Source organism: Syngnathoides biaculeatus, chromosome 13, assembly GCF_019802595.1.
Source record: "Syngnathoides biaculeatus isolate LvHL_M chromosome 13, ASM1980259v1, whole genome shotgun sequence".
NCBI lineage: Eukaryota > Metazoa > Chordata > Actinopteri > Syngnathiformes > Syngnathidae > Syngnathoides > Syngnathoides biaculeatus.
The window spans coordinates 16,267,203-16,286,338 of record NC_084652.1 but is presented as its reverse complement, the minus strand read 5'-3'; the positions used below and the strand labels follow the sequence as shown (position 1 = coordinate 16,286,338).

General features: G+C 41.7%; 3 protein-coding genes and 1 pseudogene across 5 annotated transcripts; 2 read left to right on the top strand and 2 right to left on the bottom strand.

Annotated features, from left to right (window-relative positions):
* Nucleotides 1–1,714: 1,714 nt before the first annotated feature.
* LOC133511248 (acyl-coenzyme A thioesterase 2, mitochondrial-like) lies at nucleotides 1,715–4,980 on the bottom strand. The gene is made up of 5 exons (XM_061839997.1): nucleotides 4,790–4,980; nucleotides 3,589–4,066; nucleotides 2,998–3,185; nucleotides 2,483–2,853; nucleotides 1,715–2,353 (listed from the first exon to the last, which is right to left on the bottom strand). The coding sequence occupies exons 2-5, from the start codon at nucleotides 4,058–4,060 to the stop codon at nucleotides 2,116–2,118; spliced, it is 1,269 nt and encodes a 422-aa protein (XP_061695981.1). The 5' UTR covers nucleotides 4,061–4,066; nucleotides 4,790–4,980; the 3' UTR covers nucleotides 1,715–2,115.
* A 188-nt stretch (nucleotides 4,981–5,168) lies between these two features.
* Nucleotides 5,169–15,603, bottom strand: LOC133511249 (acyl-coenzyme A thioesterase 3-like). 2 transcript variants are annotated; one of them, XM_061839999.1, is made up of 5 exons: nucleotides 15,412–15,603; nucleotides 9,877–10,354; nucleotides 9,120–9,307; nucleotides 7,343–7,713; nucleotides 5,169–6,357 (listed from the first exon to the last, which is right to left on the bottom strand). In XM_061839999.1, the coding sequence occupies exons 2-5, from the start codon at nucleotides 10,346–10,348 to the stop codon at nucleotides 6,120–6,122; spliced, it is 1,269 nt and encodes a 422-aa protein (XP_061695983.1). In that variant the 5' UTR covers nucleotides 10,349–10,354; nucleotides 15,412–15,603; the 3' UTR covers nucleotides 5,169–6,119. The 2 variants fall into 2 exon arrangements, with proteins under 2 accessions (XP_061695983.1, XP_061695982.1); XM_061839998.1 differs by lacking the exon at nucleotides 15,412–15,603 and adding an exon at nucleotides 14,462–14,600.
* On the top strand, nucleotides 8,026–8,144 carry LOC133511603 (5S ribosomal RNA; annotated as a pseudogene).
* On the top strand, nucleotides 15,007–18,975 carry sdr39u1 (short chain dehydrogenase/reductase family 39U, member 1). 2 transcript variants are annotated; one of them, XM_061840016.1, is made up of 6 exons: nucleotides 15,007–15,145; nucleotides 15,645–15,751; nucleotides 15,847–15,929; nucleotides 16,269–16,390; nucleotides 17,110–17,262; nucleotides 17,809–18,975. In XM_061840016.1, the coding sequence occupies exons 1-6, from the start codon at nucleotides 15,130–15,132 to the stop codon at nucleotides 18,267–18,269; spliced, it is 942 nt and encodes a 313-aa protein (XP_061696000.1). In that variant the 5' UTR covers nucleotides 15,007–15,129; the 3' UTR covers nucleotides 18,270–18,975. The 2 variants fall into 2 exon arrangements, with proteins under 2 accessions (XP_061696000.1, XP_061696001.1); XM_061840017.1 differs by lacking the exons at nucleotides 15,007–15,145; nucleotides 15,645–15,751; nucleotides 15,847–15,929; nucleotides 16,269–16,390 and adding an exon at nucleotides 16,411–16,468 and having other exon boundaries at nucleotides 17,080–17,262.
* Nucleotides 18,976–19,136: the final 161 nt, after the last annotated feature.

Here is a 19,136-nt window from a genome sequence, read left to right as displayed (position 1 = left end):
TACACAATGTATCATTAGTTAAAATAAATCCATATTATTGGATTATATGTGAAGAAATTCTGGTATAATTGACAAAGTTTAAAAGGTTGAGCGCAACAGTGGTCTAAAATTCTGAAAGACGGTGGCTGAAAGAGCCTGGTTTCGTGGGCGTGGCCGTTCTGTTAACGGGAGTTGGCCCAGTGTTGCTTGGATCAATATAATGAAAAGCACTAATAGACTGCCACCTGAACACCAAAATCAGAACTCAACACTTATTTCCCTTTAACGCTAAAACATTGGTTTAGCCCACTCTAGTTCTCAGTCGAAAATGAATCTCTCAACCCCCGATTTCTTTTTCTTTCAGTCTGTTGGCGTACAAGATGTCTGTTTGTTTTTCACGCGTCGACTTATGCGCGTCTCTCACGTTCGGCGGTGAGCGACTCGAATAGCGCTCCTTTGCTTGCTCAGTCAGTCAGCTAAATATAGTCACGAGACGCCAGTGTGCGCTTATCTTAATTATTTCCAGATTTCAGACCAACGCAACTACAACGCAACACGTGCACGAGGAGCCCATGAAAATACTGCAATGACATTTACATGATTACATGCATGGCATTGAACAAGACAGCAATGTCAAAACATCATCACAATATTTCCAATACTAATAATGGTACACTTAAAATGTTCTAATTTTTCATTTTAAAAATATGTATTTGAGTAACTTACTCATTACAATGAGAAACAAGCTCAACAAGTTTGAAGGTCCCGACGGTTGACACAGATGAGGTGAGTGAAGGGTGCTTCCTAAAGTCCACGATCATCTCTACAATCTCAGCTCCAAGTTGTGTCAGCGGCACCACAGCTTCAGCTGCTCCAGTTCCTATCGATACGCAGACCTGTGACCATCTTTGTTGAGGCTGATCGCTCTGGGTCCAAAATTCAGGAGTTTGAAAGCCGTATGCATTGAGGTGCAGTCGTTTGTCTCAAGAGAAAAGAGCAGTGTAAAGAGGACACATCCTTGGGGCACCCCGTGCTGGTGGTGTGTGGAGATAAGGTGGCCTCCTCCAGCCTCACCTCTTGTGTCCTGTACATCAGGAAACTGTAGTTCCACGGTCTGATGACATGTTGAACTGGAGAAACCTGGAGGAGAGGACTGCAGGGATGATGGTGTTGAACGTAGAACTGAAGTCCAGGAACAGGACACGTAGAACGAGGTGTTCTGGGATGAAGTGCAGTCCCCATGTTGACTGAATCATCCGCAGATGTGTTTTCCTTGTAAGTGCGAAGACTGGAGTGAGCTGGTAGATGCAGACTTGGAGACACATGAGGACTGGGACTGACACTGTCTTGATCTTTTGTCATAAAGAGTGTAAATAATGGGTGTAATCTCAGGAGAATAAAGAAATAACATTTTGTGAGTAGTCATCTTTCAAGAATATGTTGTTTGTAATGACTAAAGTCAGATTATAATGTTATGAGAAAGCTTTTGTACGTTGCAGCCTGCATAGTGAGTTTTTTTTCGAAAATCAGCATTGTGAAAGTTTTTAGAAAAAAATTAAAAAGGTAAGTCATCGGTCAAGAATAAATTTTGATAATTTTTCATTTTGATGCATTTCTTATTTGTAATTACCAATGTTAAATTGTAAAAAGTTTCAAAAAAATGCGTATAAAGAGGCATTAGAATCTTATGTGGAATGAAATTGGTATTGCACATCTGTCAATCTTGCAAAAACAATTCATGATTTTTTTCTGACAAAGTTCTCATCTTAGGAGCATAAAATCAGATGTTTCTTAAGAATAAAGTTGTAATGTTGCATGATTAAGTTTTATCTTTTTCAGAAAAGAAAACATGCCAAGTAATGATGATCAAGCGAGAAAAAAAAAATTGGAATCTTAACAGAAGTCATTTTCCTCGAACAAATGTTCCAAGCTTGCATTCAATTTTGTATGCCGTTTGCAGTCGCTACTAATATTTAATTGTAAAAAGATTTAAATCTCCTACTAATACAATAAAATATAAGAGGTGAATTATGATCACACACAAAAAAAAAACACAGTTGAAAATGCGCGTTATCATCGAATATGATTCCTTCAATGACCATGAATAATTTGAGGACGATTTAGTGTAGTCTAAGTTTACAACTTGGCTTTGGTGTTGGGGGGTCGGCAGCTCAGCTGCTGTCGGAAGAAATCCTCCACCTTCCTCCAGGCGAGCACCTCGGCACGAGCGTGGGACCGGGGCTCGCCGCCCCACAGGATGGGAATGCGCAGGAACCCGTGCAGACCCGAGGGGCAGTGGGGACCGTAGGGCGGCTCCAGGAGGTGCCCGGCCCGCGGGAAGCACACAGTTTCCACGTTCTCATTCCCGGCACGTCTGAGAAAAATTCACGTTTTTTGGGAGGAGGAAAAGGTTGAAAGTAAAGGAATATTTTTTTTTGTGATCATCTTACTGTGAATAATGTTGGAATTTAGCTGGCGAATATTAATAATTAAAAGTAATTGCCTGAGTCGAGCCGCCATGCTCTCCATATAGGCCCGGCAGTCATAGTTGAGGTCATCTTCGGCAGCCAGGAAGAGGAAGTGGGCGCTGGCGTTCTCCACGGGGATCCGGCTGGTCCGGTTCTCTTCTGCGTCGGGGTCCCCAGCGCCAAATTTGACGATGTTGGCGCCGTCAGAAGTGGGTATGATCTTGGTCAGGTCCAAGATCAAAGAAGAGAGGACCTGTCGACCCCGGTAGTGGAGAGGGGCTCCGATGTTGGCGCTGCAGGCGTTGATCCAGACCACCGCGTGCACGCCGGGCACGAAGGATGCCAAGGACAAGGCGACATCGCCCGCTTTGGAACGTCCGATCACGCCCAGCCCGTCACTGCCCACCTGGAAGAAATTTTCAAAGAATTAGCATCAAGCACCGAATAACAATGCGATTATTTTTGACAAGAAATGGGTTTTGAAAATTGGTTGGCGTTTCAGGTTAGAATTAGGACCAGGCGTAGGTGTCTTGATTCCTGGTGTGCTCACCTTGGGGTGCTGCTGTAAGAAGCGCAAAGCGTCCTCTAAGTAGTCCAGTTCCAGGTGCTTGTTGTTGGTAGCCTTGTCGTAGATGACGGGCACGGTCAGGACCACGAAGCCTTTGTGGGACAACAGGCTGCCTCGCTTCTCGGACGCAAAAGTGGACAAATCCAGCACGCCCGGGAACGGACCGTCACCTGCGGTAGTCACGTCAAATGGAAGCACGTTCGTCGGACGGACTTTAGACTTTTAAGGTTTGGTTACGGCTACAAATGATGGTTTCATGATAGAATTAGGGTTTGAAGTAGTTTGTGCTGTTTCATGATAGATGATGATTCAAATTGAGGTTCTAATCTAGGATTTGTTGAGCTAAGGTAAATTTCAAATCAGGAAAGCATTGTGGTTTCAGGTTAAGGGCTTCAAATTAGTGTTTCAATCTTGGCTTGGGGTTTCAAATCAGGGCTAGCATTTCAAAATAGGGTTTCAAATGACAGTAAGGGTTCCAAGGCAGGGTTTGAGTTTCAATTTAGGTTTTAAAATTAGCATTTTGATTTCAAGGATTTTGGTTGGGGTTTTTAAATGAAGGAGACCGGTTCTGACCTGGCGGTGTGAACAACACTGCGCTACACTTCCCGAGGACGACAACCTCCCGCGTGACGCCCTCCCCCAAGAGGACCCTCTCGTTGGTGGCCTCTGCTAGGGCGCCTCCCCGCTCCTCCTCCTCCACATCCACGCCATCGTGCACCGAGAACTTGACCACATGAGGACTCAGCGCCTTAGTCCAATGAAAATACTTGTGGGGGACAGCTGCACGCATAGACCACAGCAGGCCCATGGGCTCCACCCCCTTATAGGTGCCACACAGGGCGGCATCCCGGCACAGGTCCAGCTCCCCACCATCATCCGCTCGATAGATGGCCGCCGATCGGAAGACCACCCCCCGCTCGTCGGTAGCGCTGGCCCTCAGAGTGACCACCTGCCTGGACCTCAGACCGCCCACCTTTACCTGGATTGCCTCGTCAAAAAGGCAGCGGGCGCTCGGAAGAAGACGGAGGCGCACTTGAGGGGACATGCTGGACTGAAAGGAAACAAGACAGGAAGCATCAGTCACTTTTGCTGTTTAAAACAGCAGTTTTATGAGTGTATGATGTCAAAATCATGCATTAGACACTCCAGTGGACATCTTTTCAAAAGTTGCAAATCACTGCATTCCATTTACAACTTTACAAAAGCGACATTTGAAAGCCGTTTTCTTCTGTATTCAGCAGATGGCCGGCGGATGCCAAAGCAGTTTTTGAACAGCTGTTTAAGTGCCGCATTTGATACTACAAGTCCCACATTGCATTGGAGCACCAAAACCCACACTACAGTGGACTGCAAGGGCCAATGCAGGGATTTTTAAAAAAAACTTACTGTGCCTTTCCACGCTAATAAATTTACCGTTTTAAAATGTACCCTTGCAAACACAAAAAATGATGATTGGGTGAAGTATTTAGCCTATTTCGTCTGTCACAAAAGGTCACATTTAGGTGAGGGGAGAAGTGCACCTTGGACTGTGCTGAAACTACCGTACTGGGTCAAACACTGAATACACGCGAGACTGCACTTCAAGGGCAATAAATAAAGTTAAAAAAAAAAAAAAAAGACAACCGTGCAACTATTAAACACAAGCCCGCATTGCTTCTGTTCCTTTAACTGAACTAAACAGTGTTGCACGCGCCAGCTATGTTTCCAAATACGTTTGCATGAACGTGAAAGAACATAGATTTGACATTAAAAAAAGAGAAGAAAAAAAACTTACTTCAAAGTCCGGAAAGTTGGGTCACGTCGCTGTCTTCTCTCAAAAAGTTGTCGTTAAAGCTCATAAGCGTCGCTGCATTTGTGGACATTTTCCATGCAAATTCAAATCGTGCGTGATTTCACGGGAAAGTTTAGTTTTGCTTAACCTTTGGACCAGGGAACTCATAAATAAACCCAAAGCGCATGCGCACACCAATATGCCTGAAATCTGTGGAAGCCAGAAACTAAAATACCTGTCCTCAATAAAATGCTTAAATAGGTCTTTAGTTGATTGCTAAAGTAATAATCCTGTAGTAGGTTGAGTACAAATATAATATTTAGCTAAACAGAACAAACAAATGGCCTGTTTGAATTGAAGAAAAAAAAATCTTGTTCAGTTCATTGTTAGAATTGTTTTCTTTCAAAATGAACTTCAATATAAAACAGTCATCACATTTTAAATGATTCCTTAAGAATTGAGCAAGTCAGATAAATCTCAAAGCATTGTTTACATGGTACGGACAATCAGAAAACAACAATTTATCATTTCGACCATTCGAAGACAGCAAAATGATTTACAAACAGAAACATTTGCACATAAAAAAACACAATTAATGAGCCATCGACAACTCACCAAAAGTCATAAAGTAATATCCAACAGTTGTGTGGGTAGAAACACAACTTGTTTGCATCATCACACCCACACATCTTCTACTTTTATGGCATAAGTTCATTTGCACCCCTGCAGCTACAAAGAGCTAATACAGGATGATCCAAATTTTAAAATGCTACAGTACGGCAGAGAATTATTTGAATACGCCATCAAAAACATCAAAACGTAAATTCAAAAAATTATCCCCAAAATTTTCTGCAACAAAATTGCATTTATAAGTAGACTGAAATCTTGTGAAACTATAGGATTCTAGGAAATTGTAAATTTACCAGAATTAATTCAGATTTTTTTAAGGAAAAACAATTAGACAATCCAGAGTAATCTTTTAAAAAATAACAATGTAAATAATACTCATAATAAGAAAACAGCTCAAATGACAGGAGGATAATCTTATTTTTAAGAAAAAAGTATTTTTTTTCAAGACATCTTTCAAGAATATTTTTTCAAGTGGGACAGAATAAAAACCTACTTTCTGAAGAAAAAAATCCAAACTATTTCAAGAGTTTTTAATAGTCTTTTTTTCGAGAATAAAGTAAATCTTGGGAGAACAATGTATTTTTTCCAAGAGTAAAGTAAAATACGGAAACAACATAAAATACGAGTTGATTCCAGAAATTGGCATTGCACATCAGATTTTTTCTTTTAAAAACTCACAAACAAAAAAAACGTTTATAATCATTTATAATTTTGCTTTCGTGTTGGTGTGTCGGAAGCTCAGCCGGTTTCTCAAGAACTCCTCCATCTTCCTCCAAGCGAGCATCTCAGCGTGGGCGTGAGCTCGGGGTTGGCCGCCCCACATGACGAGTTTGCGCAGGTACCCGTGCAGACCAGAGGGGCAGTACGGCCCATAGGGCGGCTCCAAGAGGTGACCGGCCCGGGGGTAACACACGGTCTCCACGTTCTCATTCCCGGCCCGCCTGAGTCAATTGAGAAAAAAAAAGATGTTTTTTGTTTTTTTGGGGGGGACGAGCCAAAAGTTTGAGATCATAGAAAAAAATAATTTCGCAATAAAGTCAATACAGTATTCTTTTTCAAATGTCAAAATCCTACATGACAAAAGTAATATTTCTTTCGAATAAAGTTATAAGCTTGAGAAAATGTATTTTTCAAAGGGAAAAAAAGTCAGCATTTTACAAGAATAATTTGGTCGTTTTCAGGGAGAAAAATGTCAATTTTCAGAATTGATTTGCATTTTTTTCATCCATCCATCCATTTTCTTTGCCGCTTATCCTCACGAGGGTTGCGGAGCGTGCTGGAGCCTATCACAGCTGTCAAAGAGGAGGAGGCGGGGTACACATTGAGCTGGTTGCCAGCCAATCGCAGGGAACATGGAGACAAACAGCCACAATCACAATCACACCTAGGGGCAATTTAGAATGTCCAATTAATGTTGCATGATTTTGGGATGTGGGAGGAAACCAGAATGCCAAGAGAAAACTCACACAGGCATGGGGAGAACATGCAAACTCCACACAGGCAGGGCCGGGATCAAACCCAAGTCCTCAGAACTGTGAGGCCAACGCTTTACCAGCTGAGCCACCTTGCTTTTTTTTTTTTTTTAAAAACAAAATTATTTTTGTTGAGAAAAACAAGTCTGAATTAACAATATTTTACATAGAATAAAAACTACACAAAATAAAAGATGTACTTTATTAGTATTGATTTATCATGAAAATATATACAATGAAATTGGAAAATGAGCACAAGGTTATAAAAAATGATTTTACCTAATATAAAAATATTAGTAAAATAAACAATTTAATAAAACCTATTAAACAGCAGATTGACTAGTCATGATCAAATACTAAACTATAAATGACAAAATGTAAAGTTAAAATATTTTAGCTTCAAATTAATTTACAGACATATTAATTAATTTTTTTTGTTACATCATCTCCCCACCTGAGTCTTGTCACCATGCTCTCCATGTAGGTCCGGGAGTCGCAGTTGAGGTCATCCTCGGAAGCCAGAAAGAGGAAGTGTGCATTGGCTTTCTCCACGGGGATCCGACTGGTACGGTTCTCCTCGCCATTGGGGTCACCAACACCAAATTTGATGATTCTGGTGCCGTCTGAGGTGGGCATGATCTTGGTCATGTCCCCGGCCAATGGGGAGAGGATCTGTTGGCCCCGGTAGTGGAGAGGAGCTCCAATGTTGGCGCTACAGGCGTTGATCCAGACCACCGCACGTACGCCGGGCACGAAGGACGCCAGGGATAGGGCAATGTCACCCGCTTTGGAACGCCCAATCACCCCCAACCCGTAACTGCTTACCTGGAAGCACATGAACAACAGCTCACAGACAGTGACACCACAATAATACCAACGCCAGGGTTAGGATCTCTAATTGGAGTTGAAGTCCAGATTAGGGTCAAATTTGGGTTAGGGTTTGGATCCCTGTGGATAATGGCATTGCATTGATTTGGGATCAGCACAGCTTTTGAGGAGAAGATAAAGATTGGGAGGTAAATCGGTAATTGTCACGTCAGTTATGAGACCAACAAATGAAGTCAGACAAGTTTAGGGAACTCACACTTGAACATACAATAATATGTATATGTATGGTATAAACTGAGTACCGCATGAGTTTACGGCCATGCTACCGTGAGAACGCCCGATCTCGTCAGATCTCGGAAGCGAAGCGGGTTCAGCCATGGTTAGTACTTGGATGGGAGACCGCCTGGGAATACCAGGTGCTATAAGATTCTTTCCCCGGCTAAATGCAGAGGGGTTGTGTCAGGAAGGGCATCCGGTGTAAAACTGATGACACACTGTGACGAACCCTAACGGGACAAGCCGAAAGGACAAGAAGAAGAAACTGAGTACTGCATGCATCACGGTAGGTTGAAGAAAGTGTATGTTGCCTTCTTGAGAAAAGATGAAGCAATACATGGTGAATGATGAATACAATGTAATAAAAAAGAAAAGCCACTCATGTTCATCATTCAGCCATGCTGGAGTCAATTGTGGTGTGTTTCCTAATTTTATTCATTTCTGTAAATTTGTTCTTTTGCCATCAAAAGCCCCTTCTCAGACTTGCTTTTGCTGTTTTACAGCTTGAAGTGTCACAAAATAAAAAAATATTGACAGAAACAATAACTGCTCCGGTTGACATGTTTCATTTCGCAAATACCTTGTTTTTGCCATGTTTTGATTAGTAACCGGTGTTTTTGATGAAACATATTGCTACTGCTGATTTGTAAAGACTATAAAATGGTAGAAAATAACTTTTTTACCTGGTGAAACAAGCGTGTACTTTTTTTGGTAAGTTCTTAAATTGTCACAGAACAGATAATTCTGTGGGTTCTAAAGATGCTGTAAAAAGGTTGGCAATATGGCGAACTCTGCTTTGAAAATGTCTGGCAGTGAATCAGAAGACTCAGGACAGAGCCCCGAGGAGAGCCAGTGCTGAGCATGATAACACTGGAAGTGTGTTCTTTCCGACCCGTACTGACTGAGAATGGATAGGTTTCCGATGACATCACCACAGTCCCAGGATTCCCTTTTTCTACGACGTCATAACTCTTCAACCAATCGGTTAAATCAACAATAGAAAAAAAATTCACGCTTCACCTATCACCTGTGTTCTCTGACCTCGATGACACACAAGATGGCGGATTGGAAACCTATCAATAATTGGTGAAGGAAAGCGTACGGGTCTTGATTTATGGTGTGGTCACCTTGGGGTGCTGCTGTAAGAAGCGCAGAGCCTCCTCAAAGTAGTCCAGCTCCAAGTGCTTGATGTTGGCGGGCTTGTCGTAGAAGACTGGCATGCTCAGGACCACGAAGCCTTTGTTGGACAACAGGCTGCCTCGCTTCTCGGACGCAAAGGTGGCTAAATCCAGCACCCCAGGGAATGGTCCTTTGCCTGCGGTAGTCACATCAAATCAAGCCAAGATTGTCCTTGCATTTTGCGGGGCTCTAGAGTGCAACGTATTTGGTCCCTAATGCGCCCTAATTTCTCAAAGATGTGCTGATAAACAAAAAATGAGGTCGCACAGGTGGAGCACGCCATTTGAGGGGAAATGATAGTTTCTGTAACACTTGCAATAAAAACTAAACACACATCGGACCCATGGTGGCCAAACAAATCAGAGATAGTGAAGGGCGTTACCCCCCTTCTGATTTGCCACTCAGATCTTCAACGACATGTTTCAACTTTTGAAATTTGTGTGTGACAATCAAAGACTGAGAGCTGCAAAGAGAAAGAATGTTTCGCGTATCCAAACCCTGATGGAGAGCCTGTTCTCAACAACAAGATGTCAAATTTATATGAAGTCGCAACAAAAAAAAATGGCAAGACAACAAACCTCATAGTGAAAAAGTCAATTGAAAACAACCATCTTCACTACCGCTTATCCTCACAAGGATTATGTTTTCTCAGTAGGTTTTGAAAGTACATTGGCTGGAGTTTAAATGAAGAAGCCTGGTTCTCACCTGGTGGTGTGAACAACACTGCACTACACTTTCCGAGATGGATGACCTCTCGTGTGACGCCCTCCCCCATCAGGACCCTCTCGTTGGTGGCCTCTGCTAGAGCACCTCCCTGCTCCTCCTTCTCCACGTCCACGCCATTGTGCACCGAGAACTTGACCACATGAGGACTCAGTGCCTTAGTCCAATGAAAATACTTGTGGGGGACATCTGGCTGCATAGACCACAACAGGCCCATGGGCTCCACGCCTTCATAGGTGCCGCACAGGGCGGCGTCTCGGCACAGGTCCAGCTGTCCGCCGTCATCCGCCCGATAGATGGCTGCCGATCGGAAGACCACCCCTCGCTCGTCGGTAGCCCGGGCCCTCAGGGTGACCACCTGCCTGGGCCCCAGACCGCCCACCTTTACATGGACGGGCTTGTCAAAAAGGCAGCGGGCGCTCGGGAGAAGAAGGAGCTGCACTTGAGGGGACATGCTAGACTGAAAGGAAACAAGACAGGAGGCAACAGTCACTGAAGTGGTTCGCTATTTAAAACAGCAGTTTTCTTAGCGATGTAGCATATTTTCATGTAGCATGTATTGGGTTAAAAAGTAATTAATTTTGGATAATAACGAGCAGGAGGCAAACGCCTGTGTTTACTTCTGGTTTAGTTCACTTGTGTTTAAAATGGGGGTGACATCCCTATAAACATTCAAAAATAGATATTGTAACGAAAAATACATATAACAGTAGTCACTTCAATGTCTACACGAGAAAAAAAAAGTGAGCGGAGAGCACGTCATCCATGCACAAAGTTGTGCAGTTGAGTGTCCTTCGACATCCAAGTGGTCGCCATATTAGTCGCGTCCTCTGTCTTTGACATCATCGTCACTTCCGCCATTGAAAACGCGCAGTGCCTGCTGCTATGGAAGCCGAACAACAGAGATATTCGGATTTTTCCAACGCCCCTTCTGACACGGAAGCTCTTTTCGAAAAGGACAACAGCACACAACCGAGTGAAGTTACCGGGGCAATATTACACTATTGTTTCGAGCCCTTAGGGCAATATTACACTATTGTTTCGAGCCATATTGAGATGAGATGATATGCCATCACGGCCAAACCGCATCCCGTCCGATCCACTTCTGCGGCGGAGAAGAGCCATCGCGGCTCATCGCAGCCGGCCGGTGTGGCTTATGACGAGCCGAGCGGTGCTGCTTTGTGTTCACAGTTGAGCCGGCGCGCTTCATGCTCGCGCGCGACTGAGTAACACATTCTCGGCTGGGTTCTTCAGAGTCGCCCCCGTCGCACACTCGACGCGCAGCCTTCGCGGAAGATGTGACTGCCAAACGCGGCGCCTCAGCCAGTGTGGCTGAGATTGGGCCCGCCGTGCTATATGAGGAGGGGGTGGAGTCGAGCTATGTTGCAGGCTGAGTGAGACATTGTTGGCTGGGCGACGCACACATCAACACATTTCATACACGGATCTTTTGCTACGTTATGAGAGAGACCGATTCCGTGGTCCGCCCCAAACTATTTTTTTTTTTTTTTTAGTAGCTGCATACACACCTACCTGTTATTTGGAACCCACAAAGCTCTCGTCCTCTGCACCCGTGCAATCCATTTTTCACAACGAACAGGGTCTCTTTCAAACTTATGAAGGGTAATTCCATTCTCCCGAGTATTCAAGCAATGTCCAGCAATGCAATGAGCCGGCATTTAGGCTAACACGAAGGAACAACGAGCTACCTTCCCGGAGGTAAAACTAATGGAAACAAACGAGTCCACAAGGGGGCGCCACGGTCCTTTACATCACTTCCTGCTTCTTCTCAACAACAAATCCCTGAGAAGATTTTCATGGCGGGAGTTACAAAAAGCTGTATACGTCAAAATCATGTTTTGTGGTGAAAAAACACATGGGACCATATTGGCTGTGGGTTTTTCATTAATAATATACCAAAAATCATCCATTTTATGACACTTGAGCTTTAAATTGTGTGTGGCTGGACTAAAAATGTGCATGAATAGGTTGCAGCATGTTGTGCTGGTGCAAAGTTGGAACTTGTGTGAAGCTAGTATTTTATTCCAAAAAGTACCGGGCATTAATTTTCCACATTCTGACACTTCTGTGGGAGAATGCAACCGTTTCTCTTCCTGCCTTTTTCATGGACCTGCTGGTAAATCATAGAACTCTCGCTTGGCTTGAAGTGTAAATTGTACTTTGAACAGCAGTTTCTCTGATTGTCTGGCAGTAGACAAGTAAAGGCCAGGAAGCCAAGTCACCATCCCAAGTTTTGCCCTGGCCCGAACCACGTGGGTCAGGGGACCATGTCCATTGACTTGAAAATACTCCCAACTTTGTACCCTTACTCATAGATCAACCATATAGACTGATTGTCTACACTTTAATCTTGGCAAATCAACTAATTGTTCAATACAACATAATTTTGTACTGTTTGGCTTCAAATCAAGAGGACAGTCCTCAAAGTCTTGTAGCTGAACGTATGAACTAAGATTAATAACACACACATCAAAGTGTACAATTACAACATTCCTGGAGGTTTGTGTGTTAGAAACTTGGGATTTCAATATCCACAAGCAATGTTTCTAACCACCACTGGGGGTAATCGTGTTCTATTGTCCAACAGTCATTAGTCACGTCTTCCCCTCAATCAACAGAGCAAGTCATGTGGACGTTTTACCGCTCCAGATAATAAAAACCAGGTTTCCTTTCCTGTGTCTTGTGAAATCAATCTAGATGGTTGTGGTTCAGGGTTCGGGAATGAAGCAGTTTATCAGTTTTTCGGGTTACCATTACAACCGGGCAATAGTCACTTCATGTATGATGTTAAAATTGTGGATCAACCACTACAGTGGAAGTTACTGTATTCCATTTGCATTGGTTTTAATTTCAAAGTTGCACATCAGACAGTCAGTTCAGTTGACAGCATTTCAAAAGTTGTACACAAAAAAACAACAACAGAACTTCAATAAAAAACAGTTTTTCTTCCATGATAGCAAAGTAGTGCATCAGTCACTACAGTTGACAGTTTTTTTTCCCAAAACTGAGTCTTCCGTCACTACAGTGGACAGCTTTTTAGAAGAAAAAAAACCCTGCTTTTTTACATTATGTCAAAGTTGCACACTTTTGAAAAAGTGGTTCATCAGTCACTATACTGGACAGACAACTTCAGTCTTTGTTTTTATGCATGATGTAAATTTTGTGAATCAATCATTACAGACGACAGTTATTCTATTGGCATAGGTCTTGACTATAAAGTTGTAAATCAGTCACTACAATGGAAAACAATTAACACTTTCTTTTACATGCGTGAACCTTGATATCATCCTAGCATGTGAGCCACTACAACGGAAGGCCATTTAAAAGCCGTTTACTTCTACATCCGCGAGACGGCCGATGTGGTATGCAAAGTAGACGAAAGCAGCTTTTGAAGTGCTCCGTTAGCAAGTGGAATCTTTTAAAGTTTGCCCTTAGAAATAGTCTGCCAGTATGAGTTGCCGAACTGCTTTGCCAAATTTGGCTCACCCACAAACATCACTTTTACCTGAGGAAAAGGTGCACCTTGGACCGCGTTTGAAGTGGGGTCAAAAGCTGAGTCAACACTGTTGCTATTGAAGGCCAAACATGAGAAGAGCAGTTATGAAAACTTTTAATGGAAGCCTGTGTTCATTCCTTGCACCTGTATAACTAGATGACAAACTCGTGTTCCTTTTTTAAATTGATGCCTTATGTTTTTCATACAAGAAATGCCAAGTTTAAACAGAAATCTCTTTGAAATTGCCTCACTAGAAATGTTTGTAGGCAAAATGCAGTATTGCATGTGAATTTAAGAAATATGCTGTTGATTATCTAAAAGAAGAAACCGATTGGTCATTTAAGTGAAAGTTAGCATATTTTTCTTGTGCATTCATAATTGCTCTTCAACCAATGAATTTTTTACCCTTTCCTTATAGTTAAATATTGCAATGGAATTGTCTGCATAATACTACACTAATTGCAGCACCACTGGATGCAAATTCTTATTTGTGACAGGTCTGTTTGCTGTCATTTCACAAACAAATTGATAATAAGTCAGTGATAGCATAACATTTTTATAGAATAACTGAACCCCTACTATCGTTTTGGAAAAAGCAATGAACAAGGTGACCCCTTGACGATTGGCTTTCAAGGTCCAAAAAGTTTTCTGATAAAACTTCAATGCAATTGTTTATAACATTTGATTTGATAAATAAGGATTGTTAATATATTCAACATATGAATTCAGTATATAATAGGTTGATATTAATGAGACAAATACCTATATTAAAATATATTGACAATTTGTTGGTAAAAATGAGTAAGAAAGGATTTGGAACTCAAAGTGGAGGACTTTGCGACCTAACTCGGGACAAGCATATCACCACTGGCGACTCGACTCGGGATTTACATGTCACGAATTGGTACTTTAGAGGAAAAATTTGAGGTACTTATGACTTGCAAAGCAATGCATTGGTCCCACTTCTGCTCAATAGTGTGGCACTAGCTCGTATCACAACCATTTGATTTAGAGAGAAGAGAACACTGATTTAACAAAACAAAAACTGACCTCAAAGGACGAAAGTTCCGGTTACTTCGGTCCGTTCCATGCGTCTTATTTTGCGAGAATGAAGCTCCCAAATATCAGTGTAAACTTAATTTCTGCATATTTTATATGACATACTAATTCGTGCGTGATTTAACGGGAAAATCAATTTTTTCTCAATCTGTGTAGGAAGATAGTCTAAGAAAAAAAAAAAAGTTGGTCACCAACTGCGCATGCCCAAACCAATTGCTACGATTCACCAAGGTGTTAACCCGAAGCTAAAATATGTAATGTCCTGTTTTAGGCAGGAGAATTTTCGGAATACAGAAATTTATTATCCAAAAAATAGTACAACTATTCTAATAGATGTCGGTATTTCCCAAATATTAAACGGAGAATAAGAGGGGGGAATTGAAGCAGATATTTATATTGAAATTATAACCAAACAATTTATGATTTGCTCTAGTCCACAAATGTCGATTGTATTCAGTATTGGGAAAAGAAGCACGGTCAAACCCGGAATTGTACAAAACTTTCTAGGTTCTGACACTACAAAATGACGTCACTATCGTGACTACGGCACATTGCAAGTCCAAAAAGCAAGGAGCAGTTGAGGGGGTTGGATATATGCAACATCGACGCCACGTCTGGACAGTTATACACTAACACTGGACTACCGTGTTTGATTTATCATGAGAGTCGTCATAGGTATGTATACTTTCAGGGTATTTAAAACGTTTATCCAGTGGCGGAAAGGTCAATGTGACCCAATACTCCTTGCTCAATGTTGTTAGCATTCAGAGACTGTAAGTGCACCAATTGTGCAACGTCCATCGTATTATCACATTACTGTACATGGATATTAGTCAGCCTTACAAAACGTGTATGTTGGGAAAGCGTCTTCTCTTTTTTTTCCATACAGATAACTAATTTTGTAAGCATGTGTTTTGCGCACGCGCAGTTTGACACGTTACCTTGCTGATGTTGCCTTAAGGGACGGTCGAAATTCAGTTTTCTTCACAAATGTTAATTTATCTACGGTCTAATCTAAATTAGGTGCTACGTTCAAGGACAGTCCGTGATGGAAATGTCATCATGTGCTTATCCGTCCACCTGCCTCACCATTTACTGTGGAGCAAGTTCTGCTTTCAGGGGCAGTTGGAAAGTAAAAACGATATCATATACAGTATTTATGACTTCCTTGTAGGAGGTGGATCTGGTTTTGTGGGTCGTGAATTGACTCGCCTACTCCGAGACAAAGGTCATGAAGTCACGGTGATCTCCCGCAACCCCGGTCCCGGGAGGATAACATGGGTACGGTGTTCTGGATGGGATTATTTCCACATTTTGTCTGCCATTGAATGCATCACAAATTGATTTTTTTTTTCTTTCCTCCTGTTTTCTACCAGGGTGAGTTGGAGTCCTCTGGCCTTCCGCCGTGTGAGGGTGCCGTCAATTTAGCAGGAGAAAACGTCATGAACCCGCTGCGATGGTGAGCGTAACATTACTGCCACCTTGCACCATAGAAATGAGAACCACCTGCAATTCGATGGCACATGAATTGTCTATGTCATATGGTTTGGGCGATGGTTCCTCTCGTAACCCTAACCCTGAGAGTAACTGTCACTTTGTGTAATATAAACACAACTAGGAGTAATACACAAATTAGAAAAAAAAAATCCATGGCAATAGAATTTGTGTTACAATTGTTGCAGTCACTCCTCGGCACTTAATTAATTATAACCCCCATTTTTCAAAATAGAACTAAACACGATTACTAAATATAATCCCGTATTGATAAAGAAAAGTTGTTTTTTTGTGTGTGTTTCAGGTGGAACGAAAGCTATAAGAAGGATTTGTTTTCCAGTCGCATCGACAGCACAAAAGCTCTGGCTGACGCTATCGCGGCGTCCCCCAGTCCTCCCCACTCGTGGGTCCTGGTGTCAGGCGTTGGTTAGTTATTTGGTGCCAACTTGTCTCGTTGCTAAATGCTAGTGAGCATATCTAATGCGCTGAAATATGTGCCAGCAGGTACCGGATTTTAATCAATTATATTGAATTTCTACACTTGAATAATTGCATTGACAAACTGAATTTCAAAAACATCATGTGAATGTGTTATTTCATTTGAAACATTGCATTTAAAAACTGAACCTGATATGCGTAATTTGAAATTGATTTATTTTCCTTTGAAAGTGTCAGATTTCGAAATTTAAATGATATGTTTTCACATTGATTATTTCTGATTCAATTTCAAATGAGCTGTGGCAGACATTCAGGAACTGTAATAGCAATCAATCAGTTAAACACAGATCTAGTCTTCAGCCAATCAGTACCTTTGTTTTTAATCACGTGACATAAGGACTCTCCAGAAAGTCTTATCTTCTAACTAGCAATGGTATTTTAACCCTAATACCATTTTTCCTTAACCCTATGTAGAATGCATCATATGACCAGAGTCAATTCAAAGTCAATGTGAAAATATATAATTGGAATTTTCACTGCAGATAAAAAAAATCTTACATTTACTTTCAAGTGTATTGGAATTCAATTTCAAATGATACTATTCAGATTCATTTTTTTTATTCAGTTTCAAATTCTGTTATTCAATTTCCCTTTTTAAATGCAATTTCATATTTCAGCCTCTAGTAGCTCTTATTTTGTGACTGCAGCGTGCTATAAGCCCAGCCAGACAGCCGAATACACTGAGGACAGTGAGTGGACACCGTTCGATTTCCTCTCCAGACTGGTGAAAGAGTGGGAAGCAGCTGCACTGCTTCCAGAAAGTGTGACAAAGACCACTAAGCAAGTGGTCGTCAGGCCTGGTATGTAGGAAATTACATCAGTATATTACACACTTAATTTTATAGATGTCCTTTTCACACAGATGCACACACGGGGGAAAAAAAAAATGTTTGGACCCTAAAGTGCACACCTCTTGTTTATAAATATGCATGTAGTGTATATCCAATTATTTCAATAAGTTTCACTTTTTAAATGTATAAATTTTATATTATTTTGCGGTGTTGCCTGCTCAATTATTTGTTTTGTTTTAAATATGTAATTTCCCAAAGTCATTACGAAAAATTAAATGTGCTTTTGTTTTTCATCCATGTATTCCTTTTTAGCTGTGTATGTATGTATATATATATATATATATATATATATATATATATATATATATATGAATGACACCGATAATACAGCTTAAAAATATCAATATAAACATTTAATACACTGCAAATATTTCATTTTGTTTTCACTAATCATGAAATCCCCCCCCCCCAAAAAAAAATATTATATTTAAAAAGAAAAAGCTTTTCACGGCTGCTCTTTTGACATACCCTGTTGTTCTGTCCTACCTCCACCAGGGGCAGTGTTGGGCCGTGATGGCGGCGCCATGAAGCAGATGTTGCTCCCCTTCTGGTTGGGCCTGGGCGGCACCCTGGGCTCTGGTCAACAGCCTTTCCCTTGGATCCATGTGTCGGACCTGGCTGGCATCATCGCCCACTCCCTGGTGCCACCCTCCGATGTGACGCCGTTATCGGAGGCCTCCTCTTCTGGTGCACCACCCTCGTCCCCCCAGGTCCTCAATGGGGTGGCACCCGCTCTTAACACCAACTACGAGTTTACCAAGGAGCTTGGGCGGCTGCTTCGTCGCCCCACCATATTCCCCGTGCCCGCCTTCGTGCTTAACACCCTGATGGGCTCAGAAAGAGCCGTTATATTGGCTCAGGGCCAGAAGGTGGTACCCAGGAGGACTTTGGAGACTGGGTTTCAGTACAAGTACCCAGATTTAACATCAGCCCTCAAAGAAATTGTTGCCAGTTAATTAAAAAAAATTGCACTATGAAGAAAACCTCAAATCCACTAACTGAGGGCAGTGTATAACTGTTAAAAACAACTCTGGTTGTTCATGTACTGTAAGAAATATGATGATTCTAACTTCCTTAACACATTTAGCTCCACTGATGGATAAAGTGAATTTTGCACCACGATCATACTGCATAAAAGGAAAAAAAAATATTGAAGAGCTGTATTTTTATTACAGGGTCGTAAGCAATTAATGCTACCTTCCTTAGCATCAGTCATAGTGAGAGAATGCTAGCTTCCTTAGCGTGAACTATGAATTGGTATTTTCATGCTAATGTTCTGAGCATGTATTGTAAACTTGTTAATGCTAACTTGCATAGCAAAGGTTGTTGGGTGCACAATAGATTACTGTATTACCCCAAATGTTGGCATTTCTCCCTCAATGCTAAGTTAATGCTAACTTCCATAGCATGAGTCGCAAATTAGCAGTTTAATTTCGTTAGCATTGAATATAAGGGGGCACCATCTCACCCCCATTCACAGACACAAAAGAAAAGCTGTTGTTACTCTTATTTGGAAGAACATGGTAATGCAAACTTCCTGCGCTTACATTTTAGGTTAGCAGTTTACGGCATTTTTCTTAGCATAAGTTGTGGGGACATCTTGCCATTTTTTTCCCCATTCCTTGACTAAGATGTGTAAACGTGATTAATGCTTTTTTTTTTTTTTTAACCATAGGTTAAAAACTAGCAGTTTAAGGCTAACATTAGCCTGAGTTTTAAAAAGCATCTAAAGTGCTTGGTATGAGGTATAAATTAGCAGGTTAGCGGAGAGTTCCTTAGCATGACTTGCAGGGGTAAGCGTATTCCTGAAAAAGTTGTAATGA